Below are 12140 nucleotides of genomic sequence, written 5' to 3' on the forward strand. Positions count from 1 at the left end.
ACACTCGTTTCACGTGATATAATCGAATATGCATATATTTTTTTTTATAATAATTTTGATATTACAGTATATTTCACTACGCATGGCAAAGAAGCACTATCAACTGTATTGATCCTATAAAAATCAATCCTGTCGAACGTGACGGAAAATTTGTTGGCGACTAAAAAACGCACACTATCGACTTTACACACCTCTTTGAGTTACATTTTCTGCAGCAAAATTCCGTAATCAAATTTGTAACTTGAAGTGCGATAACAAAGACAAAAAAACTTGAAAAGTAGAGAACCATTTCCTCTCTTTTTTATCATATATATAATCTATTTGTAAAAATTTCAATGCATAAATATCAAATTTACCATTTTCAAAATCATTTTGTCAGGAATCGTAAAATCTTATTTACTCCGAATGATGCGTATAATTTAAAGATTAATGTGTAATTTACTCCAAATTTCGAGTCATAAATGTAAAATTACGCTTTAAAATATGTGTCGAAACATCAGTTCTCGTCAAGTTTTTGTCCAAGAGAGAAGATGAAAATGTTGTAATTCGATTTGTTCTCGAGACATTGAGCCTTTTTCAGCAAGCGACATAGAAGACACAGTGTATCGTTTCATCCTTGTTGATTGCCGAATGTAAACAAGGCTGAAATGATTCACTGTCCTCTGCTGAAAAACGCCCACTGCGTCAAATATATATCTATATATTGACGTATATAAATAGTATATAAATAAAGAGAATAATCTTTTTTCACATTAATTTAAAAATTAATATATAAGTGTAGCGAAAGAACAAATTAAAATTACAACAGACAAATCGTGATTCAGCATGTTGCAGCAATTTTCCTCTGGGAAAACTCTGCGATCGCGATCGCGAAAAGGAAAAACGAATAATCAATCGTAAATAATATCCGAGGAATAAACGCGTAGGCGGCCGAAAGGCGCAGGTACCTCCGCGAGGGAATTACCTGAAGTAATGCGATCCGAAGGGCGAGCAGAAGAAGGGGTCGTTGTGCATGTGCGGCTGTCCAGGTACCCCCGGTCCCTGAGGATGCGCGTGCGGCCCCATCGGGCCGCTGGGCCCGGGGCCGCACATACCGGGCGCGCCTTGAGGCTGCATACCGACCGGCCCCATCATGCCGGCCGGGCCCATCGGATGGGGCGCCGCTGGATGATGCGGGGAGCCGACCATGTGGGGTCCCGGGTGATGGGGATGGGGCGAGGGCCCGCCGCCCCCCATGTGGGGGTGAGGGGTGTGGGGCGAGCCGCTCATCATGCCGTGAGGGGGCATCGGATGGGGACTCGGCGAGGCGCCGTTGAGATGGGGCGCGGCGTTTACGCCGCCGTGCGGGGTCGGCGGGCCGCCGTGCGTCGGGGTCGTCGCCGGCTGCGGCGGCGGCAGACTCGGCGGGCCCCCCGGGCCCGTGCCCGCGAGCGGCGGCAACGGGCCGTTGGCCATGTTGTTGAGCTGCGTAAGCGATGCCGCCGCCGACGCCATCGCCTGCAGAGGATTCGTGGCCCCGCTCGCCGTGGTGATGCCTAGGGCGTTGTTGCCGAGATGATGGTTGCTGTTGACGGGGTTGTTGGGATTGCCGCCACCGAGCGGATTGTTCGCGCTGCCGTTACCGTGGTTGATATTGTTGGGATTGACGTTGCTGTTAGCGGCGACGCCGCCGCCGAGGGATTGCAGGGACGGTGGCAGCGGTGGCGAGCCGGCGGGGGGCGCTGCCGGGCCCCCGAGGCACCGGCCCGACGGACCGGGGGCGGTTACGCTGCTGGGCGCTACCGGCACGCCGGCGTGGAGTGGGATTCCACCTGGAGGGCGCTGTGCCACGCTCACCGCCGGCATCACTCCCCCCTCCACGACGCTCCGCGCTCTTCACCCTCGCCGCGAACTTCCGCCGGGATTTGGATCGGACTGTCGAGAGCTTTCCCTCTTCTTCCCTCCCTCGCTCCCTTCTTCCCTGTCTCTCTCTCTCTCTCTCTCTTTCTTTCTCTCTCTTCTTTTCGCCTCGCTTTCTATCCTCTTCTTTCTCGAGCTTGGACGACAAGGTTCGAAACGTAATCTTCGTACCGCGTGCTAGTCGCTATCCCGCGCTTCTCCCAAACATCCATCCAACTCTTCAGTCTTGAGAAATTTCTGCTCTCAAAATATCGACGATGTTGCTCGATTCTCCTGTCGCGAACAATCACTGCGAGGGTTACGTATCACTGCACATTAGGGGAACGAGTATATCTCGACACAAGTGACAAGAACGAAGCACGTGTTTTATTCCCGCGTACACATCGGACGGAAGATATCGTGGCGGACGTTACGGATTTCTTCTAGTTTCACTCGAAATATCCAAGAAATATACTCCAAGTATATCGCGCGAGGAAGAATCTTTCGCCTACGCGTAAAGAAAATGACAGCCACCTGTTCGCGTCTTTCCGCGACGAGCCGAGCTCGTAAATCTCTGCGACGAATCTCCTCTCGCGATCGTGCACGGTCAACTCGATTCACCAGCAGTCACCGCGCCAAGTATTTCAAACACACACACATTTATATATATTCACTTTTCCGCTATATCGAGTCGCTTCCAACACATGCCCGCGCGCGCGCGCGCGTCTGTCTCGGCTCTGTTTATACGTGAAAAACTCCAAGTTATAGACGTCGAGTATACACACCGATCGCGTGTCGGACGACGCCGCGGTTACGACATACTCGGCACGCAATCACCTGGCACACAAAGAGGGGGAGAGTTAATGCCACTGGCCAACGACGACGCGTCCGGCGCGGCACGTGGCCGTCACGTCGTGTCGGTGGACGTCGGTGTCGCGACGCGCAGCAGCACCTACGTCGCGGATCAGCGCTACTCGTCGCCAGCCGGCCATCCTCGCGCCACCGAAACCTCTCTTCACCCTCCCGCCTACTCACTTCCTCCGACACCTACGCGACCAACACGCCGCTACCTACGCTCCGCGCCGGCTGCTGCTCCCGCGGGATCCCTCGCATCCCTTCTCCCTCCCGCCCGGCCCCGGCCCCGGCTCCGGCCCCCCCTCAGTCGCCGCTCGGCGACCCGAAAACCAAGCCGACGCGAGCACGCCGCTGCTGCTGCTGCCGCCGCCGCCGCTGCTGCTGCTGCTGCTGCTGCTGCTGCTGCTGCTGCTCGATCGACGACGTTACGCGTCTCGGCATTCTCTTTTGGCGCGCTTCGACGATACGAAACTCGGCGGCCACCGCGGACACCGGTTACCGGCCACGACGCACTCCGAGAGATACTTGGGATACGCTACGCGCCGTTCGATTCGTTCTCTTTGTTTACGGCCACTCACAAACGTTGCGGTGTAAACGGCCTCGCGCGTAGTACCGAGGCTTTCGAATCACTCGACACTCGTCTCGATGTTTACTCACAAAGGACGCGCTCGGGAAACACTCGCGACGCGACGCGACACTGTGACGCATCGACACAATTGAAAAAGAACGACGTGTGTACGCACGACGCGCGTTGCCGCCGCGCTGCGTGTCACAGAGCGATCAACACGCGACACGAGCGACAGGAATCCGAGTACCAAACTCCACGAAAGCGCTCGCGTTACTGAGGAGCGGCGAGCACGACGGCGCTGTGATCGGCCCTCCTGTCGAGGACGCGGCGCGGCGAAGACTGGCGGCTGGCGGGGCGAGGAGAGGAAGGCGACGCGCGGCAGCGTCGCGCGAAGGAGTGGGGGGAGAAGATCGCAGGACCGCCGCGGTGGGGCGGCGAGCGAGGGGGAAGGGGAAAGGGATGCCGGGCGACGAGAAAACTTCGTATACGATACCCGCGAGAATGAAAGAGGCGGAGGGGTGCCACGTGAGCGCGCGACGTCCACGCAATGGATCCTAACCTCACGTGTCGTTCTCCCGGCGAGCCCTTTCGAGTCACCCGCAGGATTTCGAGAACGCGAGTATAGAGTGTGATAACGCGGATATATGAAATTTCCAAGTAGGGAATATCTGGGAAATATCGTGCCGCTGGACGAGTTCGTGTTTGAAATTAATCTAAAGGCGGCTGATGAATTTAGTTGAAATTGCGTGGCGTTTTTGTTATCTGCGAGAAAAATCGGGCAATTTTTCTCCTTTTCGCTCTGAGCTAGACTGTTATTTAATCCGATATATCGCGCGTATGTCTCAACACGTCTAATCGATCTTTCCGCGCTCCGATTTCCTCCGCCGATACATGTCGAATGCACGCAAATATTTTATACTTGTAATCTTTCGCTCCCTTCCAAATTGTTTGGAATCGATGTAAAAATCGTTGCGAGATGTAAGGAATTTTCCAATCGCGTTGCGAGTTGCGATTTAACGCGGCTTGTTTGGGAAATTTGTTACGTACACACGAGATGCGGCCGCGTAACTAGATCCGGAAACACTGGTGTCCGATTCAGTTTGGTAAATTATTGCTCGTAAAGGAGGAAGAGCTATTCGTATCTATATGGCCAAAGTCGGCGAGGATACCAAGTTTCACTTTCCGTGCGATTCGAATCGCTCGACCACCTTCCCCCTTTCCGCTTTCTATCTCCACGGTAAGGATTGATTCGAGAGTGTCCGCTAGGATCACCGTAGTCCGGAAATCCGATTCATCGTAATCGGGGTCAAGTTGAACGTATTTGTACGACGTGAGGAAGAAGAATGATCTTTCGTCGTCTTGACGCGCATCGACATGCCGTATTGATCAATCGATTCGCAAACGCAAACACGACTGTATTTATCCAGTGATTCGTCACGATATTATTTTGCGTTTGTATCTTTTGATATTAAAAAGAAAAATTAAGTTGTAAGAAAAATCCAAACTTGTAATTAACTTTTTCAAAATGAACCTGCATAATTATCTTACACATTTTTCCAATAAAATATAATTATGTCACATCAAATATATTCATAATCAAATTTAACATTTTTATTTAATTGTGTAAATAATAATCCACTTATTCTTTAATTTAAAATTTTAAAAAAAATCTCAAACAAAATGTAATTTTTGCCACAAATTTTTTCTCTCCGTCTCTTTGGAATGCGAAAAAATATTTTTATAGGATTGAGGATCATCAAGAGAAAGAGAGAGAGAGAGAGAAAGAAAGTGAAAGAAAAAGAAAAATTTAATATATCTCTTATATATGTTTTCAAAATTAAATCTTTTCCTCTAGATAATTTTTAGACAAATTTTAAATTTTCATTTTCGACAATATACACAACTTGAATTTTACAAAATTACTTTTTCCTGCTTTTTGAAAATCTTTATTAGCAAAAATTATGCATTCAATTATCGAAAATATTTTTGTATTATTAATATATTATTAAATAAGAAGAAATTGAAATTGTATGATGGTACAAAAAGAATCATCGCCGTATCCCAATCACAGGTAACAACAACAGGTAACAACGTCATATCGTGTATTGTAATCGACTATATTCAAAATTGCACTATTCACTTTGCGATACGTTGTACACGTTATATACCATATAAAATCAGAATCAATAAAAATTAATTAATTGCTAAAGTGTCATATCAATGAATTCAAAGTTCAATAGATCGGACAATTCCAACATAAGTCTTATCATTAGTCGTGACATTTACTATCTTTACGCCATTTTTTTTTACAATTTATTAATTAACTAGATTATCACCGAAGTAATTTCGGATTTAAAAGTAATTGACTCGCGCTCACTTTGCGTTGCAAGTTGAAGAAATAGTTTGTGAATCATTGTCGAGCGGAGAGCCAATTAAGATATAGAAATGAAAAGAGAAAGATAGAAAAATGTAAAAATTTGCAACAATTTAAATGCTAAATTTATTCGATTTTATTTATTCGTTGTGTTTATCTAATCATTCAAACCGCATGATGAATTATCGTTAATCAACAATTAATGAGAGAAAAAAGTTATTTAAATAAATCAATAAATGGTCACTGTAATTAAAATAATTAAACATTATAATAATGATTATAATAGTCTCATGTTTAAATAATGTATAATTCTAAAATATATAAAATAAATATATAATTAAAATACTCTTATTTTTATAAATATTTAATAAAATAATTATGTCTCGTAATAAATAATCCTCAAAATTCTGCAGGATAATATAACATATGTCAAAAAAGAAAATAAGTTTGAAACGATATAAAGTTGGCAATGAGGCTTCAACTGAGACTTAAGTCGGTCCTAGTGTGGAACAAAACTCGAGTAATTCAGTGCCTAACTATGCAGATACAGTTTGAGACAAGAGATATTGTCCACGTGCAAAGAGGTCACAAGTCGATCGTTTACAAAACGACGCTAGAGAAATTCCAGATATACTTTGTCGTTTAACACGTTTTTTGAACTTTAACTTTCCGACTTATGATGGGAAAAGTTTGTTCGTATGTTTGTCAAAGAAAAAAACAAGAGAGAGAGAGAGAGAGAGAGAATGTCTCAGATATATTTAACGTATATTTAACTTACATCTTCGCCAAATGTACCAGCGTCAAAAATAGAATGACTCGACATTCGGGCATAAAACGCGATCATCACGGACGTTTTTCAGAATCGGAATCGTGCCAGCCTAGTAGAACCTGTTACCATAATAACATTCTACTTCTTGATCCCGAGTTCATCGAACTCTTGCGCTCCCTCGCTGACTTCCTTTCGTTTGTTACAAATCGCTACGCTATCTCCAACGGCAATTAGTGCCTGCCAAGTTTCGTCGATAAATAAAAAAATTTCGACGCAACTTTAATTCTTCGACTTGAATCGAGACGCTTTTTGTCATCGCTCTACCATTTTGGGAGCCGCGTGAGCGTGGCGACGTTCGCGGGATCCGAATGAAATTTTTTGGACGTGGGTGGTGTTTCTAGTCTACACCTCACGTACAGCCTTCTGGCATCCTCGCCTAGCTCGCGGTTGGAAGAGAGAGCTGGCCTAGGGATGAACTACCAAGAATTCTCCGGGACCATTAATCTATTTCGTGTGACAACCAGAGTCCTCTCTCCCTCTACTTTCCCTTTTGTCCTTTCGAGACACCCTCGCTCATGGTTCTAGGCGTATTCGATGCAGGTAGGCATATCTACCTACCAACCTAGACCCAACCTGATCCGAGAAAACCGAACGGCATTGTCCGAACAACCAGATGGACTAAGCAGCCTCGGATTCGGCATGATTCGCTCATTGTTCCGCCCGAGAGGCAAAAGTGAAGGAACACCAACGAAAATAATGACAAATTGCGACAAGAGAAAATATACTTGTCGTCGATCGCATCTATTTCCGGTAGATCCACCTGTTTCATTAGACGCCGCAAAAACGAGTTACATCTCGAGCGAGATAGGCTACTTTTTTTCTAGGATGGATCGAAGTCGGTGGATCTATATCTCGGCATAATTGATCGCGGACAGCGGGCGAGCGCCTGCGTAAGAGCGATGTGGTACTTTGTGCCTCTTTCACGCTGATTTGTGGTTTGCACCCCGCACGCAGGTTGGCCGAGCAAGCGGTGGGAGTCGATTATCTCTCCCTTCGCGGAGCGAACCGTTCACGTATCACGTCTATACATGACGTACGGCGTGTATTTACCTTTGCGCTTCGCAGCGAGTTAATGCTTGACGGCTTCTTCGGCAGCTGCGCGAATATGTATAAGCGATTGGAAAAAGATTCAACGATACGATTGTAAAAAGTTTCGTAAGAGAATACGTTAATTTATCGATATACGCGAGAATTATATTATATTCAAAAATAATAATCGATGCTTTCGACACGTAAAATTACTCAAATTTTGATATAATTGCTCTCATTAATAAAGAATAATAATAATAATAACAATGATGATAACTCAAACAGTGATGCTAATTGATGATTACTCGCAAAGTTTAATTTATCTCATTAATTTTACAAATTTCCAATGTATTTTATTCGCCTTGTTTCTTGCAAAAATAATGAAATTAAATCTAAACTTTTTTCCTTCTCTTTAGTTTCTCAATTTAAAGAAACATGATTTATAAATTATAAAAAAGATTCAACAGAATTTGTTATAAGCCCTGCTGTATAAATTTGTTATAAAAATAAATAATATATCGCACAAGATCTTTAAGTTGCAATTTTTAAAGTTATTTGCAGTATTTATATAATAAATGCAAAATTGAAAAGATCGGTTACTTTACAAGATGCTTTAGAAGAATGAATTTCGGGCGGAATTTTACGTACATCTTTTTCCTTGAATCTATCAAAATGCCACGCGCCAAGTCTCATCGGAGCCATCGAAGGATTCATCGAAGTGAATCCTTACGACAAAGTTCGTTGTTCGGGGCAGCGCGCGCGTACGAGAGTATCGGGGCCATCAAGTAGACCAGCGGGCGTCGCTAAAGAAGAAGGAACAATTAGAGGCCAAATAAAGACGAGGAGAGTCACAGTCGAGTGGGTTCGCAATGAGCGTGTGTGTGATTTCGGTCACGCCGTGCGCCTGTACGTTGACCTCCGCTCGACAGGAGCGACAGAGAGATCCGAGGAGAGGCAGGCGGAAAAGAGACGAAACGAGAGAGAAAGAGCGAGAGACAGAGAGACGGCAAAGAGGTACGGAGGAACCGAGAGGATAGCATTTACTCAGCGTTCGTTCCTTCCTCCTCCCGACCGAGAGAGCCCTTCGACTCGCCTCGATTCGAACTCGCTCGTTGCCATCACCGAGAGACAGACCGAGGAAAGGAGACGGAGCGCGGACACATTCGAGAGGAAAGACGAAGAGACGATGAGGGAGCGAGAAGGAGCGAGAGAGAGAGAGAGAGAGAAAGAAATATCGCGAGAGAAAGAAAGAGCGCGAGATGGCAAGAGCTCGCAGCGCGAGCGAGACGAGAATACGTTGAAGAGGCTGAGAACTCACTCTTGGAGAGACGGAGCGGCAACCGGCGTACACAGGCCTCTGTGCATACGCAGGTAAGGTAAGGAAAGAAGGAGAGAGAAAGAGAGAGAGAGAGAGAAAGAGAGACTCATTCTCCGCGTTCGATGATGTACACCCGTGAACAGCCGGAGAAACTTTGTTGCCGATGTCGGGAAAACGGTCGCTCTGGCCGCACGATCGCGCGCCGACGTTGAAAAATAATATACCACGAGTGGCCAAGATTGTTTACGCGAAGACGAATTTCGCGGGAATCACGGAACGAAATGAAATTTAAGTCGAAAGAGCTGTATGCTCTCTCGGAAAACGGGCATACTTAGCAAGATTGCGCAGCCATCGTGTCGCTAATAGTAATATTTCTTTTCGCAAGGACTAGAATAACGGATGGCGGGACTATCATTTTCGTAAATAGATTACGTTCCCGTAGCGCATTTATAAGAGTCAGTGTCAGTGTAACAAATGAGCTTACTTATTTAAAGTAAATGTTTTTCAAAACGCGAGAAATTATTCTTACTAATTTTTTAACGCTCATACTTCTTCTAAATTCTTGATTATGAATTATAAAATAAAAAAAAAAAACGAGAATTATGTCGATGTAAATTTTAGAAAAATACAATGTATGCGGTACGCGATAGAATTCTATATAAATTGATAATTTTTTACCAGATATTGTGTAAATTGCACATTAGAAAATTACATTGCATCACCATTGATGAAGCAGCGAGGAAGAATGCGAGACCGCAACATGGTATCGTCATAAGAAGCAGACCGGTACGCGGCTTGCGGCATTACCGAACGATTACACGCATCGATGCCGAGTCAATGTACGAAAAGACGATATTTCCTTTATCAAGACATCGCGGTTCGCTCCGTTTACCTTCGGAAGGTCCTTGCGTGCTCGCTGCGAGATCGTTAAAGAAACGTGATATTAAAAATATGGACGCGTAAATCTTTTAAATATCATTTAACGCATCATCTCTTTGCTAACATAATCGCCGATTCTTTGCTGATGCGCAAAAATATGTTTTTATCGTATTTGCACTGGCACTGCCGGACAAATAAAAGTAAAACCGTGTGCACTTTTGACAAGGAATACACACCTCCGCTGATATTAATTTACTGCGATGTGACGTATAACTTGGCACGAATCAAATAAACCAAAAAAATATCGCTTTCCGTGCATCATGTTTCCACGCGTCAACGCGGAACCAAAATCGCTCAAATATTGGCAAGACTGAGTGTATTAAAGTTATAAAAATACAATGTGCGATATACTTGATCGATATAAATCTCCAAACATCGGGTTACCGTCAATTTTACACTTTCAAACGGATCTCTGATTAAATATGTTTATATATTCCAATTTGCATTGTAATTTGATACACGAGAAAATTTTGTAAAAAACTCTTTTTAATCAGCCGTATTCAAACATTCCTATAAATGTAATAATAATTTTATAATTATTTCACATATTTTAATATCTTATTTAAGCTACAGGCTATAATTTGCAAAATAATTTAAACTAGATATATACAATTGGAAAGCATCCTCGTCTATCTCAATAGTAAATTCCACATTTCTGTGGCGCATCGTCATTGAGCAAACAAGTGCCATCGTCCTCGTCCGAAGGACCGAGAAGTACTCTAAGTTCGATATACTTAGCGGTTACCCAATCATCCTCAATCTAACCCGCAACTATCTACTAACTTCTTGGTGACACTGTCGTACGCGTTGCGTCGGCTATACATGTGAAGGCTACAAACGAACTTTGAGTTCATGGTCGCGGTACTGAAGGTGATCCCATTACAGATTCCAACTTGCTTCTTTGCGAGAGACGAACGAGCGGTCGATTTTTCATACCGCGACGACTTTGAGACCGCATGTCGAGATGCAAAGAGTAAATTACGCGTAGCGTTACATTTTTCATTAAATAGAAGCTATAGCATATATGTAATTTTCTTTATATCGTTTATATTGCTTTATAGTATTTTTAAATTTTAAGTCAACTTACATTTCTGCCAAAATATTTTCGAAAAAGCCCATGGAATTATTGACACAATCGTTTGATATCAAACCGAAATTTTACAAATATAATCAAGTTGTCAACAAGTATGCAAAATATAATAAATTTTTCGTCGAGAAAGATCGCTCTTGAATCAAAGATTAAAAAGATCCTATAATAAGCTAGCTGTAATAAAAATGATTTGCGGAGAACGATAGCTTTTTACACATAATATAGACATTCCAACATTATACCAGTCATTTTGCTCGTCACTATCAAAGTATAAACAACCTCATCTTCGTTCTCGCGAACAAATGAACGTCACTAATAAAGCATTCCGTGCGCGCCTGACCAAAGATACGCGCGCTCTCTCGCGAGAGTACATCGAGCGCTTCCCTAATTAATTAATATAACGTCGTTCATCGAAACGGCCCAGATGTCTCATCTCGATTTCCTGTATCGTCCGTCCACACCTGTACTTTCGACTCTGGGATATTTATCGAATATACAATCTGGCTGCGGAATCGCATCTCGTGTACCAGGATCCCAATTAATGAGCCCGAAAATAATTGATCGGAGTCACGTTAACGTGCACGACCGATCGCCGAGCGAATTATCGCGACACGTGATCTCGGCCACTACCTTTGTTCTCACCTGACAACTATGTTTCGTGTCGGACGACAAATCGGTCGCACGCGCATCTTTGATCGCAAACGGATCCACGAAGCGCAAAATTGACACGCGCCAGCACCGATGAATGAAGTTACACATCTGCAGTCGGCGGCATAATGATGTTACCGATGATAGTTACGCGATAGTATCGCGACCTGGATTTCTATAACAAACGCCAATTAGCTGATCGATCTGTGGGTTGGATTAAATTTCGTTAAATGCGATCGAATTCCAGGTGCACGCATTGTGCTCATTCATCGGGTTTGTAATAGGTATCTTCTAATCGATGATTCGGTTCGTCTCCGAGACTGATTAGCATCTTTGACTCTTGGAATGATAATAATGTATATAATAACATTCTTAATACGCGAAATTTGTATCGCAAACGAATATTTATGTTACGCGTAATAAAAAGGATTCGATGACGATACAAAATATTGAACTACTTTGCTTTTCATCTTTTACCTACTTTAAGCTCGCATCTATCTTAGAATAAAGTGTACGTAATATCAGAAATATAAAAGTTTTAAAGAGTATCAAAGGATTAAAATGAATATCTGACAGGATGAAAAATTCGCGCTTATCCTCTGTCCGCGATGA

General features: G+C 44.0%; 1 protein-coding gene across 6 annotated transcripts in view; it reads right to left on the reverse strand.

Annotated features, from left to right (window-relative positions):
- Positions 1-12140, reverse strand: part of LOC105259182 (LIM domain-binding protein 2) — a 142026-nt gene that overhangs the window by 69470 nt on the left and 60416 nt on the right. For 3 of the 6 annotated variants that reach the window (XM_025408583.1, XM_025408582.1, XM_025408581.1), the window contains exon 1: positions 965-3638. The exons of the other annotated variants lie outside the window; for them this stretch is intronic. In XM_025408583.1, the coding sequence (XP_025264368.1) occupies positions 965-1845 (881 nt within the window). In that variant the 5' untranslated portion in view covers positions 1846-3638. Of the gene's footprint in view, positions 1-964; positions 3639-12140 lie in introns of those variants that run through there. 6 annotated transcript variants of the gene reach the window in all.

The sequence above is a fragment of the Camponotus floridanus genome, unplaced genomic scaffold, assembly GCF_003227725.1.
Source record: "Camponotus floridanus strain SB8 unplaced genomic scaffold, Cflo_v7.5 scaffold1, whole genome shotgun sequence".
Lineage (NCBI taxonomy): Eukaryota > Metazoa > Arthropoda > Insecta > Hymenoptera > Formicidae > Camponotus > Camponotus floridanus.